Source organism: Pediculus humanus, genomic scaffold (genome assembly GCF_000006295.1).
Source record: "Pediculus humanus corporis 1103172108290 genomic scaffold, whole genome shotgun sequence".
Lineage (NCBI taxonomy): Eukaryota > Metazoa > Arthropoda > Insecta > Psocodea > Pediculidae > Pediculus > Pediculus humanus.
The window spans coordinates 1,014,154-1,035,299 of NW_002987859.1; the positions used below are offsets into that span (position 1 = coordinate 1,014,154).

The 21,146-nt window shown below is 27.5% G+C and overlaps 1 protein-coding gene and 1 non-coding gene across 2 annotated transcripts in view; one reads left to right on the forward strand and one right to left on the reverse strand.

The window, feature by feature from the left end:
- Positions 1-18,346: 18,346 nt before the first annotated feature.
- Phum_PHUM539440 lies at positions 18,347-18,418 on the forward strand. The gene has a single exon. It is a non-coding gene; the product is annotated as a tRNA-Met (tRNA).
- A 2,718-nt stretch (positions 18,419-21,136) lies between these two features.
- Positions 21,137-21,146, reverse strand: part of Phum_PHUM539450 (uncharacterized protein) — a gene marked incomplete at both ends in the record, with an annotated part of 5,783 nt that continues 5,773 nt past the window's right edge. The window contains one exon of the mRNA XM_002431615.1: positions 21,137-21,146. This exon is cut by the window's right edge and continues 5 nt beyond it. Within this exon, the coding sequence (XP_002431660.1) occupies positions 21,137-21,146 (10 nt within the window).

Here is a 21,146-nt window from a genome sequence, read left to right on the forward strand (position 1 = left end):
TCAACAAACAAAAACCATCTTCGCGTTAAATCATTTCCGAACGTTAAAATTTTTTTTTTTTTCAATTAAAAAACATTCTAGAAAGAAAATTTGATGAATTTATTAACGAAGGCCCGAAAAGGGTTAATTAACAAATAAAATCCTTCGTCACCTTTTACCAACAGAATTTTTAATTATAAATTTCATTTTCGACCTTTTTTCCTGCTCTCAACGCGTTCGAGAACAATCAATCGAGAAAAAAAAAAAATTATTAAAACGCATAATTTCTAAAAATATGTATTAAAAAAAAAAAAAAAATTTCTTTTTTTTTCCTGTCCGTTTGTTCGTTATTGCCGTTTTATTTATAGCAAAAGAAGCAGAAGAAGAATTTTTACTCATTTATTTATTTATTTTTATTTAACAATATAAAAATAATACGAGAATCGTCATGTGTGAGTCGTCGTCGTCGTCGTCCGTCAATTTATACGTATCATTTCATCGCTTGCAATTTAAATTTTTAACAAATTCGTTAAATTTTACGATTTTTTTATTTAAAAAAAAAAAAAAAATTTTTCCCTTACGATCCTTACGAATGACGAAACAACAACATTTTTGTTGAGAGAACAAACGCGACAAACGCAATTTCGAAAACTTCAAAACGAATCAAAAAAAAAAAAATTTTTTTAATTACGATTCACCGACTTCAAACGAACGTAAAATAAAATTGCTTCGTACGAAAAAAACAAACAAAAAACGACAGACGTTTCGTAGACAGACAGACAGACAAACAAACAAACGAACAAACAAACAAAAAAAATTTCGTACTTTTCCCATCCCCCGTTTTTCATTCTTAAAAAAAATTCTCTCCATCAATTTTCGTCCTACGTTTGTAATCTCTTTTCAATCAGATCCCTTCCACGCGTCCTTAATCATCATCATCATCATCATCATCATCATCAACATCATCATCATCAACATCATCATCATCATCATTATTATTTTTTAATTAAACATCTTACGTTATTTCAAATTCATTATTGTAATTTTGACATCGCTCACTTAGAAAATTATCATAGTTTTTTTTTTTTTTTTTTTTGACAACAAACAAACAAAAAAACTTTCCCTGACCTTTGACTCCTCCTATTGTGTGAATACGAAAAAACAAAAAACAACCTGTACATTTGCAAGGTTACGTTATTAAATTCTCCGCCCCCCACATTTTCTTTTTCTTTTTTTTTTCGTTCACGTCGTTAAAAAAAAAAAAAAAAATTAAATCGAAAAAACCGATAGTAACAAACAACAACAACAACAACGATAATGATGTTGTTTTTGTTTTGTTTTTGTTCTCTATGATGATAATAATAATAATAGTAATCGATATTAGTTTTTTTTTTTTAAATGTGTGTGCGGTAAATGAAACGTGATTCCCATCGGTTTTTTGACTTTTTTTTTTTTTTTGGTTCACAGTTAATCTATTTGTAATTACAGAACGAAAAGAAAAATCTATTTTTGTAACCTTTTTTTTTCTTCTGCTTCTCCTCCCCCTCTCCCTTTCCCTCCTCCTCTTTTCCACCATTTTGTTTTAGCTTTCATAAGAAAAAAAAAAAAATTATTTTTTATCCATTCATTCATTCATTCATTCATTCATAAATATTGTTCACTCGTTCACTTTATATTTTTTCGCTTCATTGATCGCTCACACGTTTTCCATATCGTAATCGTATTAACACTAATAATAATAATAATAATAATAATAATAATAATAAAATGAAAAACGAGAGAGAGAAAGGAAGAAAAAGAAGAAGAAGAAGAAAAAGATGAAGGAAATTAAAAACAAACATTAAAAAAAAATGTCAAAACAAGCGACGTGGATTAATTAACAAAATAAAAAAGAATGAAAAATCAATTTTAAGATGATTAAAAAATTTGTTCGCGACGTTTTATTAATTAATAATTATTCACATTGAAAAATCTGTGACGTCACGAGCAAAAGGTAAAATTCAAAGGCACGACGACGACGACGACGACGATATAAAACGATCATTTAAAAATAAAGAGAGAGAGAGAGAGAGAAAACGGGAGGGGAAACTTCGACTCGAAGTCACTAAAGAAAATTTTCCGACACGTTTTGTCGTTGGGAAATTCGTTTTACTTCGGGGGGAAGGGAAATTTTGTTAACTACTAAAAAAATGCCTACTCTTTTTCCTCCCCTCCATCCCTCCCCCGGAAAAAAAACAAAGAACCGAACGTAAAATAACCAGAGTTTGAAATTTTAAAAACATTATATTCGCAAAGGAAAAACTTTTTAATGTTTCGACGACCGTGGCAGTAGTAAAACTTTTTCAATCATAATTCTATCAAATTTTTAACTTATCTGCCACCGCCGCCGCCGCCGCCGCCGTCACCGCAAACGCCGCATAAATTTAAAGAAATAATACATAATAACATAAAAAAGAAACAACAAAGCCAAACAATAACAACAAGTTTTTAAAAAAAAAAAAAAAGAAAAGAAAAATCTGGTTTTTGTCTTTCCTTCGCACAATTAAAAAACGTTCAAGAATTAATTCTCAGGCTCCAGATATTAAAAAAAAATTTACTGTTATTACCGAACCTGGATTTTCAATTACCCTTACTTATATATATTATAAACAAACAAACAAAACAAATAATAATAATAATAAACTTCCGGTACGCGCGCGTCTGCTATTGTCAACGACAATTATCCCACTCTCATCGTCCGACCAACCACCACCACCACCACCTTCAATACCTTCTCTTACACTTTTTCCCTCTCTCTCTCTCTCTCTCTCTCTTTTTATCCCCATTAATGAAAACAATACAGAAAACAAAACAGAAAAAAAAAAAACATTAAAAACAAAAAAAAACTTTTTAATGAAATTTAATTAAAACATAATTTTCAAAACCGTTCAACTTTTTACTTTGAAATTATCATTATCATTATTATCATTATTTTTTTTTTTTTTCCGTCGTCATAATTAAAAATTTATGTTTCAGGTGATTCGTCGCCGTCTGCTTTTTCCATCTTTTTCCTCTTCTTTATCATTCTTTTTCATCCTCTTTCTTTCATGTTCGTTATTCTCTTGCACTCTTTCCACTTTCGATTTAATCCAAACGCGACTGATAACGATGATGATGATGATGATGATGTTGTTGTCTTATCAGCGGAGTTAGATTTTCCTTCGTGTGGTTCAATCAAAAACCGCGTTCCTCCTCCTCCTCCTCCTCCTTCAATGTAGTTTTTCTTTCATTTATTTTGAAGAATTTTCCAACGGTTCGATAACGACGATATATAACATGTTAATTAATTTTTCGCCCAGCCGTATACACCCACACATGACGTGGCTTTAGATAATATTATCCGATTCGATTTTTCCGATTCGTTGATACTAATTCGCAATTTATTATTACTCGAAAGTGTGTTTATCAGACTTTGAGTTAATATTCTAATAACGTTTAATACTACGGCACGGATGACAGTTAAAGGATTATATAAGGTACAACATTAATAATACTTAATCTCTTCTCTCCCTCACTCTCTCTCTTATTCTCTCTCGCTCACTTTTATCAAATTAATTCGCGTATTGGATACATCGGGAACACATCTTTTCTTTTAGAGAGAGAGAGAGAGAGAGAAAGGCGAGAATTTCGCACCACGTTTAACACTTCATTCTTATATCCCATTGTATCATTCTCAGTTGCGGAAACGCGAATAATAATAATAAAAATAATAATAATAATAATAATAATAATAATAATAATAATAATAATAATGATAAATTATTTATCGATCGATATTTTCGCGGTGGTCATCGCTTGCGGTTTGACCAGTCAAACGTTTTAAAAAAAAAATTTTCTTCTTTTTCTTCTTCTTCGAGTTTCAGTGGTCGATCGAATGAATGACCGATTTTTTTTTGAATCTCTTTTTACAAAATAATAGTAATAATAATAATAATAATAATAATAATTTTTTCCAATCGCGGTCTAAATATTCCGTACGGCGAACACTTTTAAAACATAATCCCGGATTATATCTCGAATTTTAATACAATAAAAATCCCAAAAAAAAAAAAAAAAAATTTAATTCAAACCTCGAGAAAAATACGCACAAAAAAAAAAAAAAATTAAATTAAATTTTACCCCTAAGTTAACGACCCTTTTCTCTCTCTCTCTCTCTCTCTTTCGCTTTCGCTCAATGTTCTTTTCATTCATTCATTCATTCATTCATTTATATCATTCGTCGTCAACAGAGCAGAGTTTACTGTTGGAATAAAATAAGTTTTCATTTCTGTCGGACATTGAATATTATTAACAAGAGAAAAAGCGACGACGCCCCTCCCCCCCTTACACGACCCCTCTCACACGCACCGCACAAAAAAATTAATCCTTTCATCAAATTGAAATATTAAAAGTTTATGTTCTTTTTTCTTTCTCTCTCTCTCTCTCTTTCTCATTTTTAAATATTAAATATCTAATTTCCTTTTTTCGCACATGTTTTAAAATTTCCCTTTTTTTTTTTTTAACACGTTCACTCTCTCTCTTTCTCTCTACCTCTCTCTCTCTCTCTCTTTTTCCATCCTTTCTTCGAAATTTCATTCAAATCCCACAATACATATTATATTTTATTTTTTAAGGGTTTTTGCAAAAAAAAAAAAAATTTTTTTGCTTTTGTTTTATACCTCTCAACAGTTTTCAATCAATTTCCTAACACGCACAATATGTTTTCCTCATCACGCGCACGCACCCACCCACACACACACACCCGGGGATCGATTCTACATAACAACGTTCTTATTAAGTGCTACAAAAATAAACGACGAAATACAAAAAAAAAAAAAATTTCCACCGGAATTTTGTTGTTGCCATTTTTTTTTTTTTTTTTTTTTTGCAAATTTTTTAAATCGTCATTGTCATCATCATCATCATCATCATCCCATTATTATTTTTATCGTCGTCAATATGGCTGCCGACCGACGACGTCTTTTGTTATTTTTTACTCAAATTTAAATAAATTCGTGGGGATCATTCATTTCATTTAAATGTATGTATTCTTTTTTTTTTTTTTAAAAAAAACGGAACCGGATTTTCAAATCGTATTTTGTTGTTTGTAAATTTTTTTTTGTTTTCTTTTTTTCCCCTCTTCTCTCTCTCTCTCTCTCTCTCTCTACTCCTCTTCTTTTTTTCTCTCTTTCTCTCTCTCTCTCTCTTTAAAATTTAATATTAAATCTTATTTAATGTCGAACGAAAATATATTTTGTCATTTTTTAAAATAAACCGAAACGAAATGAAAAAAAAAAAAAAAAAAAAAAAAAAATTCGTTCCGGTTTTATTTATTTATTTTTTTTCTTTGTTTGTTTGCACTCTTTTATTTAAATAAATAAAATTCTGGATACATTTATTTACGCCACATTTTTCCATTCGAATCTACAAATAATAATAATAATAACTTAATTTTTTTTCTTTTGTAAGTATCCTCATAATAAAGAAAAGAGAGAGAGAGAGAGAAAAATTTTTTTTTTTGGTAAATCGAGTATTACTCGTTACGACTATCAACGTATTGCGTTCGTGCGTTCGCACTTGCGTGGGAGCCTCTTCTAAATAAAATACGCCATTTTTGTTTGTTTTGCGTGTACTAAAATACGATTTAGATACGCAACAAACGACAAACGAAATTAAAATTAATATCGTGATATGATCATCATTCTTCATCATCTTCCATCATCATCGTCGTCGTCGTCTTCGTCGTCGTAAACATTTTCCAACTCGTTTCGAATGGCGGGAAAATTGATAAAAATAATATTCCAGATTCCTTTTTTTCCCCGTTTCGTTTCGTTTCGTTTTTCCCGATGGATTCCAGGTGGAAAAAAAAAAAAAAAAAAAACTTTCAAAGACTTCATCATATAAATTGTTGAACTTTGTTTTCAACAACGAAAAAAACAAAAAATTAAAATGTCAAATTTAACGCTTTAATTTTCAATTTATTATTATTATTATTATTATTATTAGTCTTGTGGAAATTTCCGGGTAATCAATGTACCTTCTTCTCCGCTTCGATAATTTCGAATCCCGTTTCGGAGCATAAATTCTCTCTCTCTCTCTCTCTCTCAAAGCAAAAAAATTTTTTCTAACGGCGGTAGAAGCTGTTGCGAAAAAAAAACCAATTTTTTCCAGTTAATCGTATCAGACTCCGCGACAAATAAATCCGGTTATTAGTTTCGTTGACATATTAAAACTCCATTTTTCCAAATCTGTATTGCTTTCTTGTTATTCCGCCAGAACCGCCTTCTTATTACTCCGCCACAACCGCCTTCTCATAATCCGCCACAGCCTTCTTCTTCTTCCTCTCGTCTTTTTTCGCATCATTTTCTTCTTAAATTTTTTTCTTTACTTCTTACATCATTTTCCTGAATTTTCTGGGCTTGTAAAAATTTGCGGAAAACATTCGCGAACGACTTTATTCGATCCTTCGTTCACTTTCACCCCTCCCTCTCCTTCCTCCCTTCACGGAAAATTTTTACTCGACACCTAACACGAATTTTTTTTTCGTCGAAACAATCCTTTTCCAAAAAAACAGCAATTTTCTTATATTTTTAAGGGTTGAAGCGTGAAAAAAAAACAAAAAAGTAAACGAAGCGGAAGTGAAAAGGAAAAAAGAACGAAAAAAAATAAATAAGTAAATAAAATAAAATAAAAAAAATAAAAGATCAAAAGAGCATACGAAAGCATGTAAAATTTCATTTAAAAAAAAAATACTAAAAATAAATGTATTCGATGGGGAGACGAGAGAGAGAAAGACAAAGAGAGAGAGAGAGAGAGAGAGACAAGAAAAACAAAGACGACGATACGTTTTTTTTTTTTTTTTTTTGCTTTTTGCATGGTTAATAAAAGACGAAAAAAAATCGATCGAGCTTTTATCACCTAGAATTTCCTTTTCATTTTTTTTTTGTTTTGTTTGTTCGTTTGTTTCTTCGTTGAAACAAAAAAAAAAAAAAAATAACGTGAAACGAAATCAAATGAAATAGTAATAACAATAATAATAATAAAAGAACAAGTATGAAATTCAACAAAACGGGGTAAAAAATAAAAAAAATAAGTAAAAGAACGTTATGATAATGATGTTAATAAAATACGTCTTTTACATTCATTCATTCATTCATTCATTCATTCATTCATTCATTCATTCCAGCTCAACTTTAGAAAACAAAATACGAACGGAATAAATTCATCATCTCCAATCATCAATTGACTAATAATATTCGGACCGACGAAATTAAATAATCAAAATTAATCGATTTTTAATTAAAACTAATAATATAATCACAATAAAATACGACTCCCACTAATAATAATAATAATGATGATGATGATGATGATAAGTTAAGAAGACCACTTAAATAATTATTAAAAAGTAATGGAAATGAAAAAAAAAAGTATCGGATAAAAATTTAATAATAAAATAAAATAAAATAACTCGATTTTTCCGTATTAAATAAACACGATGACGAAACTTTTTTTCCCCTCCTGTTTTTATTTTTATTAATAAAATAAAAATTTCATTAAATAAAACTTTTTGCCTGAAAATTTATTTTTTCCTCACTCCCCCCAATCTTCCCCCTCTTCATTTTTTCCCTCTTTTTTTTGTACGTAAAAGTTTCGCATTTCCTTTTTTTTTTTTTTTAAATTACTTAATTATCAGATTATTATTTATTTTTCAAATTAAAAAAAAAAAAAAAAAAAAAAATGTAATAACGTTTTTTTTTTAAAATTAATATTTATAATAATAATAATAATAATTTCGAACACGTTTACGAAAAATTATGTTCTAAAAAAAAAAAAAAAAAAGGTTCGAAAAGTTGTAAATTAAAATTTTTATCCTTCCCACCCCTCCCCCATCCCCCTTCCTCCCATTTTTTTTTCTCTCTTCCAGAAAAAATTAAAAAAAAAAACGAAGAACGAGTCAGTTGTTTAATCTAACGATGCCTTTTTTTTTTTTTTTTTAATTCGTACGAAATTATTATTACTATTTTGCGAACAAACAAACAAACAAACAAACACCTTTTGTTTGTTTCTTAATTGTTTAAAATAAAAAAAAAAAAAAAAGAAACAAACGGAAACAAAAGAAACAAGATTCGTGCAATAAAATAATCATCGTAAAGATATATAAAAAATAAAAAAATTTCCATCATTTTAACAAAAAAAAAAAAAAAAAAAAACGAGCACCTGGATTTTAAATATCAAAAAACCTTAACGAACAAAAGCATAACGATAGCGATAATAATAATAATAAAAACAAGCGGGAAAACATTTTCGCAAAAAAAAAAAAAAAACAAATTAAAAAATAATCAGAGAAATCTACGCGATAATTTCATCCATCTGTCGTTTCCAGGCCTGTTGTTTCCACTTCCAAAAATCGTTTTATTTAAAATATTATAAATTTTCATATATATATATATATATTAATTTCCCCGAGTCCGTGAAAATACTTTTATCACACTTTTCTTCTTCCTAATTACGAACCTTTTATCAGTTTAATAATAATAACGACTCACACTTCCCACATTTTATCAAAGTTCGCAATAAAAATTAAATTTACGTTCGACTAACCCGCACCCGCACTCCCCCTCTCTCTCTCTCTCACTCCCTAAAAACATTAATAAATTTTTTTTTTTTTTTTTTTTACTTAAAACAAGAGAAGGTATTATAAATGCCAAAAAAAAAAAAAATGTGCGAGAGAGTGAGAGAGAGAGAGAGAGAGAGAGGGAAATAAGTGGAAAAAATAATAAACTTGTCATGTTCCATGAAGTAAATTCAATTTAAAAACATAAATTGATATTATTATCATTATTATTATTATGAAATCCACTTATTAACCGTATTTCGTAAGAATTTTTAAAATTCTGACACAAACGAAAACGTCAAAAATATTATTATTTCCCGTTAACGCAAAACCGACGAGAAGAAAACAAAAAAAAAACAAAAAAATTGGTGGATTCGCTATAATTTTTCGTAAACGCTAATAAATCTTTCAGAAATAAAAGAAATGATGACGACGACGCTGATGACGTCGACGATGACGACATCAAATAGCAACGAAATTCTCGATTCGGTTAACAAAAAAAAAAAAAAAAAAAAAAAGAAATGGTACGACACATCAAAATCAAATACTGACAATTCGGTATAAAAATTTTTTTCCCCCGAAATCCATTTTTTTTTTATTCGCCCTCCTTTTTGCTCCCTTCCTCCCTCCTACCCCCCAGCTATTAATTCACGTATATTGCAACGAAATTTAAAAAAAAAAAAAAAAAAAAAAAACTGAAAAATCATAAAAATAAACACACATTTGAGACGAATTCGCTACTAAGCCAGTTTTTTTTTTTTTTTTTTTTTCACTTCCGGTTATTAAAAAATTTATTAAACGTAATTTTAATACTGTTATACGTATGCACTTACGTGTGATTATTACAACGTAATAATTACGAATAATACAGTTTTTCTTTCGGGTCCGGCCGGAAAAAGAAGAAGAAAAAAAAAAAAAGATGAAAGATAAAAAAAAAAAGAAAACGAACGAACGGGAAATAAAGAGGAAAAGACAGAGAGAGATAGAGAAAAAAGGGGGGGAAAGCTAAGAAAAAAAAAAAACGTTTAACCAACCGAAATAATTAATGTTCGCCTCCGTTTTTGCAATTTTACGCGGGAAAAAATTTTTTTTTTCTCTCTCTCTCTCTCTCTTTCTCTTAAATTTCGATCATTAGTGAGTGACCCGGCAAATTTAATTACCCTCAAGATTTAAATGGAACAACGAAAACAACGGAAAATTTTTTTAAAAGGTTAAAAAAAAAAAAAAAAACATTCACCAACAACTACCCCCTCCTCCACTATCTTGTTTTTTTTTTTTTTTTTTTTTATCATTTTCCACTCTTTCAAATCCTGACTTATGATTCCAGATTTCAAAAAAAAAGACAAATAGGAAACAAAAAGAAAATTTATCATTTATCATTCTTCTTCTTCCACGTAATAAAACTTTAAATAAATATTGACAATTTCAATAACTTATTTCGCACCTAAAAAAATTCAAAAAAAAAAAAAAAACCAAAATCCACGGAAAGCCTCATCATTACCCTCATCGTTATAACCCTCGAATGTTTCCCAGGGTGACAAAAAAAAAAAAAAAAAACACACAAGGGAGTCGATTTTTAAAATTAATCTGCGGATATGCTTCGCAATGATGGTTTTCGTTACCGCCATTTTTATAATTAAATTTTGACATTGCATAATTACAACACCTCCTTTTTAACATTTTATAAAAGTTAATTAAGGCCCTTTTAAATTTTATTAATGATCCACGTTTTGCCACATTTTTTTTCCCCCCCCACAACCGCCTAAAAATCCTTAGTTATTCATCGAAAAAAAAAGTAATAAAATATCATTTAATTATTTATTTAAAATTTTTTCTTTAACGTTTTCGAAAAAAATCGATCTACATAATCATCATCATCATCATCATCAAAAGCGTAAAAATTAAAAATTACCCAAAAAAAAAAAAAAACAGCTCAAGAATTACATACGAACGAACACACGCATACGAACGTGGCAGAAGAATAAAATAAAAATAAATAAATAAAAAAAAAACCCCAACAATGAATCTCGCAACGATAATTCAAACGAATCCAAAAACAAACAAACAAACAAATTTTGAAAAGTATCATTCGCACGATGGAAACGGGATAAAAACCTTTTAAACGCAAAAGACAACAATGCGAAACTACAGCCAAACAAACGAAAGAACGGATTTTACAAAGATTTCTCATACGTATCCATAAGAAAAGAGAAAGAAAACGCGAGCTAAGAAAAGCAAAAATTCCAGTAAATTCGTATATTTACTGGAACTGATCTTCCGTGAAATTCTATTAGCTTCACACAAACACGTCGACCGGCTTTTCCACCTACCGCATGAATAAACGCAAAGAAGCAATACCAAGACAAACAAAAAAATTATTAATAATAATAATAATAACAATAGTTTCATAAAAATAAAAATCTCATCGGAAAAATGATATACAAATTTTCTTTTTTTTTTTTTTTTTTTTTTTTTTTAAATAAAAAACCTGACGTACGAAAAATAAAAGTGAAAAAAAAAAAACGGAAACGGAACTGAAAAAAAAAACAACAAAAACGCTCACAAAAAAATTTTTTTTTTTTTTTTTTTTTTAAATAAAACATAAAAAACATTTTAGAGAAATAAATACATATGAAATAAGTTTCGAAAGTGACGGAAAAAAAAAAAAAAACAATATAAAATGTAAAATGCAAACAAACAAACACACACACACGCACATACAAACAAACGCTTTTTTTTTTTTTCTTGCAAATATAACTCAAAGTCACAACCCAAAAGTGGCAGCAACAACAAAATTTATGCAAAGAAAACGAAAAGGAAAAAAAAAGCTGGAAAAAACTGGAAAAAAATGTAATTTTAAAAAAAGAAAAAGAAAAGTAGATTTTTATTATTTGAAAAAAGGAAAAAGGAAAAACTTTTTTTTTTTTTTCCGGGAGCAAACAAATCGGTTGTTTTTGTTCAGAAAAAAAAAATCATTTAGATTTTTTATTTTTCTCGCCTTTTCCCCGCCCGCACCCCCCCCCCCAAACAAAGTAGAAAAACGTTAAAATAATAATAATAACGATATTAACAACATAAAAATATAAAAACTGAAACATTATCGATTGTATTTAATAAATGAAAATTTTATAATTGGCAACACTGAATGTACCCCCTATTAGAGCGAATGTTATTTTCCCAAATCCTTTCAACCTGGTTATTCACCAACTTTCTGGAATAAGATGGACTCGGTGGTGGTGGTGGGGGTGGCGTTTAGGGTATAAAATACGAAACTCATTCGTCGGGCATCACTGATATCACTCAGTCAGGGATTCATTCCTTAGGGATCTCGATAAAAACCCGGAATTTTAAATTTAAAAAAAAAAAATTTCCAACAAACACAAGTCGTGAGAACAAAAAAAAAAAAAAAAAAGTGAAAATGATGATGATAATAATAATATTAATCTCAAAACGAACCGGCAAATTTTAAGAACGTATAAAAAAATATAATTTAAACTTTTATCAAAAAAAAAAAAAATTATTTGATGATTCTCTGGAGAAATTCTTTCGATTTTGACTATCGCCCTGCGCGGCGAATCGAACTCTTGCGTACAAAAAAACGAAAAAGTTTTACCTAAAAAACAGGTTTTTCGTTTGCCGAAAGAATTTTAAAAAAGGCGGCGGCTAATATTATTTACCCCCCCCCCCAACTCTTCCCACGTCCTTTCTCTTTCTCTCTCTCTCTCTCTCTCTCACTCTCTTTCTCTCTTCCGAAAAGAGAAAAAAAAAATAAAAAAACATGAAAATGACCTCGAGGATAAATTAAATAAATCGTACCATGCACATTTTTTTTTTTTTTTTTTTCGATTTCTCGTTTTTGTCCAAAATAATATACATCGATAAATATTAATAATGATAATAATAATAGTTATAATTTCAAAAGGCGAGGCTATTATAAATTCAAACAAACATTTCGTAACAGTAAGTAGTCAATTTCTAGAGTCGCCGCATACGCATTTATTTTTATTCATTCATTATTTTACAACGACTATTAACTAAAATAATGATAGTAATAATGATAATAATAATAATAATAGTAATAATAATACTAATAATAGTAATAATGATAATAGCAAAAAAAAAAATTTCCGCGGGTAAAAAAAAAAAAAAAAAAAAAAAAAAAAGTAAAATATTTACTACGAGTGCACACGCTTCTTATTAATACATTTTCGTGCGTTTTTTAATGGCGCAATTTTCCCCTCCCCCCCCCGAAAACCCGAAAACTCTTGTGACTGACTTTATAAAACGTTCATCTATCATTCTTTCTTTCTTTTTACTCCCCCCCCCGCCTCCCCGCGCCCCCCGATTCCCACCCACTTTTTTTTTTTGTTAAAAGAAAGAAAAAGTCGTTGTTTAACTGCAATTTATAACCCGTTATTATTATTATTTTCTTCTTATTCTTCTTCTTCTTGCAGGTAATTAAAAAAAGTGCTTTAAATTAACTATGAAAATTTATTTTCCCTTCTCTTATTTTTTACCGAAAAATAATAACGATAATAATAATAATAAAAGCATTAACAAAAAAAGCTTTTAAAAGAGGAGGAGGGCAAAAAATAAAACATTTGCAAAAACTCACAATAAACAACAAGAAAAGAGAATAAGAGAAAAAACAATAGAGAGCAAAACGAGTAGAAACATTAAAATGATGACGAAACGAATAACGATTTATGTCAAAAACAAAAAAAATTTTTGCTACGATTCATCGATTCTCGATAAATAAATATAAATATTTTGAGAAAATCACAAAAAAAAAGGGAAAAACTTTTAACGAAAACTTTAAAAATAACTTGGCGAAGGTGACAACACAAGTCCAAACATATTTAAATCCTTTTCTTTTATAACTTTCGGCAAAAAAAAAAAAGTGAAAATATAAAACACTTACGGTAATAATATTTGACGAAAAGAATATCTTTGAATTATTTACCTCGTGCATTCTCCAGGGGTATAAAATACCTGAAAAAAAAAAAAGAAAAAAAGACAAATGGGTAAAAAAGTTTTAAAAAAAAGGAAACCTTTCTTCTTCCTTGAGGAAGAAAAAAAAAAGAAAAACCTAAAATGAATGATAAATTTGATTTTAAAAATCAAAAGAGAGAGAGAGAGAGAGAGAGAGAGAGAGAGAGGAAAAAATCAAACTACTAAGAAAAATGATGATGATGATGATAATAATAATAATAATTTTAATAACAAAGTATGCAATTAAACAAAGTTCGTTAAGCTATAAATTCGAAACAATTTATAAGGTATTAAAAATTTACGAGAAGAAAAAAAATTTTTTAAAATCTTCTACTCTTTCTCTCAACTTTTCTTTTTTTCCCTCCCCCTCCTTTTTTTTTTCCTTTTTCGGTCCCTCACACGAAAACTCACGGAAAGTTAAGCAGTAATTAAAATTTTTTTCAACTCTTCCAGAATACTCCGGGCGATTGCGAAAAAAAAACTAAACTTTTTAACTTTTTTTTTTCTTTTTTTCCACGAGTAAAAAAAAAAAAAAAAAAAAAAAAAAAAAATTAACCGCTTTAACAATTTTTATCATTTTAATAATTGGTTGTTACACTTTTTTTTTTTTTTTTATAACATTCTTTATTCGGTAATAGTAACGGAAAGAACAAAAAAAAAAAAAAAATGGGGAGGCGAACACTTAAAAAAAAATGTAAATGAATAATATTTGTTAAAATAACTCATTACGTTTTCCAAAAAATTCTTTTACGGTATTTAATTATTTTTAAAAAAAAGTTTCTCTCTCTCTCTTTCTTACGTCATCTGTCTCCCTCGTCCGTACCTGTTTTCAACGAGATATTAAGATGTGATAATAATAACGATATGTATATAAATAAAAAATTACGCAAAATGTGACGACCCCCACGAGGAGGAGGAGGTCATCTCATATTTATCACCATGGAAAAAAAAAAAACGTTATTAATTTTCAACAATAAAATTTTTTTTTTTTATCGTATAAACAAGCAGCCATTTTGAAAACTTCATATTTTCCCCCTCCCCTCCCCTTCTCCCATTACGTCATATTTTAACGATATATTCACACTCTCGACTTGGATATATTTTCTCTCTCTTTTCCAAATTTTTCAACGACCTCTCTCAGGTTTCAACTCATCCTTACCACCAACCTTTCCAACAAGATAGGATTACTTTTTCCAACGGAATTTCCTCTATCAGGCACGACACGATTCAAAGGTCATCATCATCATCATCATCACAACGCGATTTTCACAAAATTTCGTCTCATTAACAAAAATCGATCGATAATTTATTAATCTATTTATAATTTTTTTTATTAGTTGCAAAATTTAACAAAACTTGAAATTTCCATTTCCGGACCTAAACGAGTAGGGGGGTGGGGAGCCGGGCAAGAATTAACCAATAAAATTTAAGTCTAATTAAATAAATCAATTGAGAAATTAGCAAAAAAAAATTTTCGCAACAAAGAAAAAATATATATAATATATTTATTCAAGGTTTTTTTTTTCTTTTATTCGCATCGTAATTATGGCAATTTGATGAACATTATTAACTAATTTAAACTATCACGTGATAAAAGATAACAAAGACACAAACACACAACAAAAAAAAAAACGTGAATGCATAACACATCTTTGAAAAACAATTCCTGTTCGTACTTGTCTTTTCAATTCGATTTATATATATATATATTAATTAAATTCGGCCATTTATTAAATATATTTCTGTCAAATTATTTTATTCAGACTGTAACGTATTTGTTTTTAACCGCAGGATTTTAATAATAATAATAATAATAATAATAAAGTTTTCTCTCTCTGTCTCTATGTCTGTCTGCCTCCCCTTTAGTATTCGAAACGGTTAAATCTAATTAAAATTTCAAAATCAATTTTTTCTTATAAGGTTCATTCTATCGTTTAATTTTTTTTTTTTTATAAATTAAATATTTCGATTGTTTATTTACGCGAAATATAATTCGATTAATCGAATCGTAAAATTTTACTTTATGATTCATTACGTAATAATAATAATAATAATAAAATTAAAAATGAATATTTAATATCAAGTTAAACTTTGTTATTATTATTATAAAAGTTTTTTTTTAAATTTTTTTACTTGTGAGAATTGTTTGTGGCAATCATCATTATTATTATTTTATATTATTTATACTCTCATACGCGACAGGTATCGTTGTTAAAGTATTTTTTTTTATTTTCAGTATTCGTTCTCCTTCGTGGTTTTATGTGGTTTTCATTTATTAAAAAGTTTTTCTGGAATTTTTTTCAAATTGACATTTCCTCCCTCCCCGTCCTCTCCCTCTTCCACCCATTAAATTTATTATGGTAAAACAGATACCACCGTGATAAACTGTTTAAACGAGGTAATCAAGAGTAAATGGTTAAAAAGAGAAAAACACGATTTACAATTCGAAACGGTTATTATGAAAGTTTTTACAACCGAGAACTGATTAGAAAAATTTATATCTACCTTTTAATATAGGATATCTGTAATAAACTTCAATTATCTAAAAAAAAAAACTTATCGATGAATTTTTAAAAAATGATAAAATTATTGAATTCAATCGAAAAAAAATTTACATAATATAATTATCAGAAAGTCAAACACACACTCACACAACAGATGATGATGATGATACCTCCTTGTCTTATCATGTGTGTGTTGTTGTTTTTTTAATTGGCAAATCATTTAAACATGCCAAAAATATTTTTTTTATAATTTTAACAAAGTCCCTGAAATAGTTTTTTTTTTTTTTCTACATTCACTTATTTTAAAGTTTGTTAAGAATTACATTTTTACATAACTACAATTCATTAATTTTTGATAAAAAGAATTGAAAACGAATAATACATTGATAAGTTTTTCAACAGGTCGAATGCAATCAATATAAGTAATTAAGAAACAAATTCTAACCTACTTATCTAAAATGATGTTAATAAATTATAAACAGTTTTCAAACCATCATAACAGATGACATGACAAATAATATTAATAATAATAATAATAATAACAGTGAACAACATGTAACATTTAACTTAACTATTAACTAATTAAATAATTTTCTTATAATATAGTTTAATTGTTTGCAAGCTGGCTGTTACTCGAGTACAACCAACCAATTGAAAAATAATTTTTTATGTGTAAAAATTGATTCAAAACGATCGACAAATCCATGTGGTTAATAAAATTGAAAAAACTGGCAACCTCATTTTTTAAAGAATCAATTAAAAAACTTTATACGACAAACAATTCTCAATTAATAATAATAATAATAATAACAAAAATAATAATAATAAAGATGTGCTTTTATGCTTGTTTATGAATGAATTCGTTGTCACATTGAATGATATTATTATTAATTAAAATAATAATATATACATATTGAATAAATTATTCACATATTTTGATGTGTTAATTTTTTTAAACAAAATCAATTGACAATTAAAATTAAATTGATTAATAATGAAATGAATGTGTAAGCATGAAAAAGTTACCACTGCCCACTTAATATCATGATTCATTTTCATTTAAATTATCATTATGTTAATTAAATATTATTCAAAAATGTGAGACAATATTGAAACAAAGAGTGAAAAACCACAAGAAACGTTTAATTATATATATATATATACATATCATTAAGAATTCATATATATATATATGTAATAGTAAAATGTTCATTATTATTATTATTATGTTAATGTGTGAAAGCTCGGTGAATATTTAAATGTAACACATAATGATATTTAAATTCTAACGAACAGAATAGAGCTTACCATGACAATCAATGAATTTCAATACACGGTTTTCGATACACCGGTTTAATAACGATTAACATAAAGTAGTAAACCCGAACTCGTTTAACTCGCGAATGCAAACCCGACACGATAAAAAACCCGACATTTTGAAACAAATTTTTGGCCTATTGCGCAGACGCGGGAAAAAAAAAAAAAAAAAAAAATTTAAATTATTCTCAATTTCATTTAATTTATTTTAATAACATTATGGTGAAAAGTGGGGGGGACACACAAACAACAAACAAAGATGATGATTTTATTGTCGATATTTATATATATAAAATAAATAAAAATCGCACATATTTATACGTTAGAGTTACTCATTTAATTTTAAATAAAACGAACGTACAATTAACTTAACGAATTTTAGTGTCGTTTTTCAACATGGCAGCACTGTTTTATCATTTGATAAAAGCGACATCTGTTAATTAAAAATTGAATTTAACGGTTTAACGGTTTTTCGATATTAAGAATTTTCGAACGTGCCATTTAGTTATTTTTAAAATTAAAATGCGAAAACGAAGAAACGTACAAACTCTCGTTTTTCGTAAGTAAAATTATAATTATTTATAATATAACATTGTCATCTTCACATAACGTGTCTGTTACCAAGTTAATATTTTATAAAGAAACACCCCTTTTCGAAAATTTTACACATGGGCCATTTTAAACCTAAACCGGATTTACTAACGTATTTTAAATTTAATTTAGTTTATCCCATAATTCTCACATTGTTTTTTATAGTATAAAATGTATATTTAAAAAAAATTGTCGTTATTCTACTCTTTTCGATCGTAAAATTTTATAACGACCTTATAACGGTCAATAAAACAAAATATTTTTAAATTAAAAAAAAACGAAGCGTTTTAAATATAAATATATTGTTTAAACTCACCTGTACATCGAAAGCAGAGTGGCGCAGTGGAAGCGTGCTGGGCCCATAACCCAGAGGTCCGTGGATCGAAACCACGCTCTGCTAAGTGGAAAACAATTTTTTTTTAATTTTTTTTTTCATCAATGTTTATAAATAGAAATTATTTTTCACTTCCGGTTTGGCTACATTTCGCACATTTTATTGATTTTTTTTTTTTTTTTTTAAATTTAATTGGTCAAATTAATTAATTACAAATAAATTTTTCTTACTAACCTTTATTAATTGATCGTTTAAAAAAAAAAATATTTCTTCCAAAATGGGGGAAATCGACTAAGCATCAAATTTTTCAAAAATTATTTTTTTCGCGCCAATAAAATTTCAATAAAGACGACCGCAGAATCATTTTCTCCTATTTTAGAAAAAAAAAAAAACAAAAAAAAAAATTAACGTTTCATTTTACCACAAATAATAAATTTATTTAAATTAAATTTTTTTTATTATCAGTTATCATTAAATTATTTTTAATAATAATAATAATAATTACCGAAAATTATTACCTCTGACTAATAAAAATTAAAGAAAAAAAAAAAAAAATTTTCCTAATTATTAATTTAATTTTAAAATTATTTATATTAACGGTCGTTATTTTTATTAAATACTCCGATTGCCTCGCATGTTTAAGACAATGTAAACAAACAAACAAACAAACAAACAAACACTCACTAAAGTAAGTAAGCAGAAGTAAAGAAACAACAACAACAACAAAAAAAAAATTTAAAATCTCAACTATTTATTTCAATACATACATACATTCCTCAAAACAGACAGACAACAATCTGTTTGTTTTTGTTTATTTAAATTTGTACAATAGAATATTATTATTATTATTATTCTTAATATTATTACGTCATTGATACCACGGCTTTCCCTTAAGGTAAAAGAAGGTACAATTGATGATGAGGTAAAAGAAGGATGAAAAACAATAATAATAATAATAATTTGATTTGATTCAATCAAATTCGTATGTCATGAAAATTATGAATGATAATAATAATAATAATAAATTTTTGAATGAATGAATGTCGAATGATTGAAAGAACGGGGGAAATTTGTCGCCATTTTAAAGAAAATAATAATAATAATAATACTGATAAGAATTTTAATTATCGTTTGATAATTTTTGTTTAAAAAATTTTCCCACGGGTTTCCCACCCTTTTTGATGTAAAGAAAAAAGGTCAAAGGTCAAATTACAAGGGTTTAGATTTAATATAGAATTTTTAAAAGAAATTTACAAAATGTATAATTCCCTCCATTTTTAAATTTGCACCATTTACTTAAAAAAAAAAAAATTGTGTTCTTTTTACCGTTTAAAAAATTAATTTAAAAAATGAATTTAACGGTTTTTTTAAAAAAATTTTCTCACCCAACGGTTTTTAAAAAAAAAAAACAATTTTAAATTATTTTTATAACCCGAGGGGTGGGGGGAGGGGAGGGGAGAGAAGGGGTAATAAAAAAAGAAAAGTTAAAAGTATCAACAAAAAGTGATAAAACCACTAATTGCTAAACATAATTATTATTATTATTATTAATAAATTTCTACCGTTTTAAATTTTCATTCATCTTTCTCTCTCTCTCTCTCACCCTTTTCTCCTACCTCCACCCTTCACCTTGCGCCCCCCCACACACAAAAAAAAACCTTTTTTATGTTTGACATTAATACAGACAAATATTTTAGTACTCAATATTAAAAAAAAAAAAAAAAAATGTTTCTTCCTATGAAAATTTACATTAATAAAAAAAAATTTTTTTTTTACGGTTATTACGTCACTAAAAGGGTCTTCTGCTTTTTGCCCTAATTAATATATATGATTAGTCTTATAACTATAATTATATAAATCCTCATGTCATTTTTTTTTGTTTTTTTATAAATAAAAAAAAAATACTAAGAAGAAGCAAACGTTTGGGTTTTATTTATTTAAATAGAAGACACTATTGGGATAACATTAATAAATCTACTAGCATCATTATGTAATAGTAATAATAATAATAATAATAATAATAATTATTATTGATAAAAGATTTTTTGTTAAATTTTATAAAAAGTAACTATATATGATTGTTTCAAAGAGCTTTTATAGAATAAAAAGAGTTATGATTGGCTGTTTGTTTAAAATAATAATAATAATAATAATAGTTATTCTTTCTTTTATAAGAGGACACTTTAAGGCTAAATGAAAGCAAATAAATATTATAAATTTTTTTTTTTTTTTTAAATTCATAAACAGGCACTTGGAAAAAGTTATCTACATAGATGAAAAAACATCAAACGATTTAGAATTTTTTTTTTTTTTTTTTTAATAAAAAAGACATGAAGCTATAATTATAGTGCTTTAAAAAAAAAAAAAAAAAACTTACAGGAGGAAACAATTTTTTTTTTTTTTTATCTTGGGGAGATATAAAACCGTTAAAAATGGGATTGGGGGGTACGATTTGATTTACCAAAGGTTGAATATTATTAAAAAAAAAGCCTTTTACACTTTCTCTCTCTCTCTCTCTCTCCCTCTCTCGGCAGTGAGCTATTTAAATAAAACAATTTCAAATTCCTTCAACATGTTTAGGGGGGGGGAGGGGGAGGGGGGGAAAGAGAGAAATGATGGATAGCGTGGAAGGGAGAGACGTAAAAATGAGAGAGTGAGAGAGAGAGAGAGAGATAGAAAAATAAGAAAGAACGGGAAGTTATGAAGATATTTCACGGTGCGTGATCACAGAGATTAAAAATTAGAATATGGTTATATGGGGTGGTGTCGTCATCAATCACGCACTCATTCAATG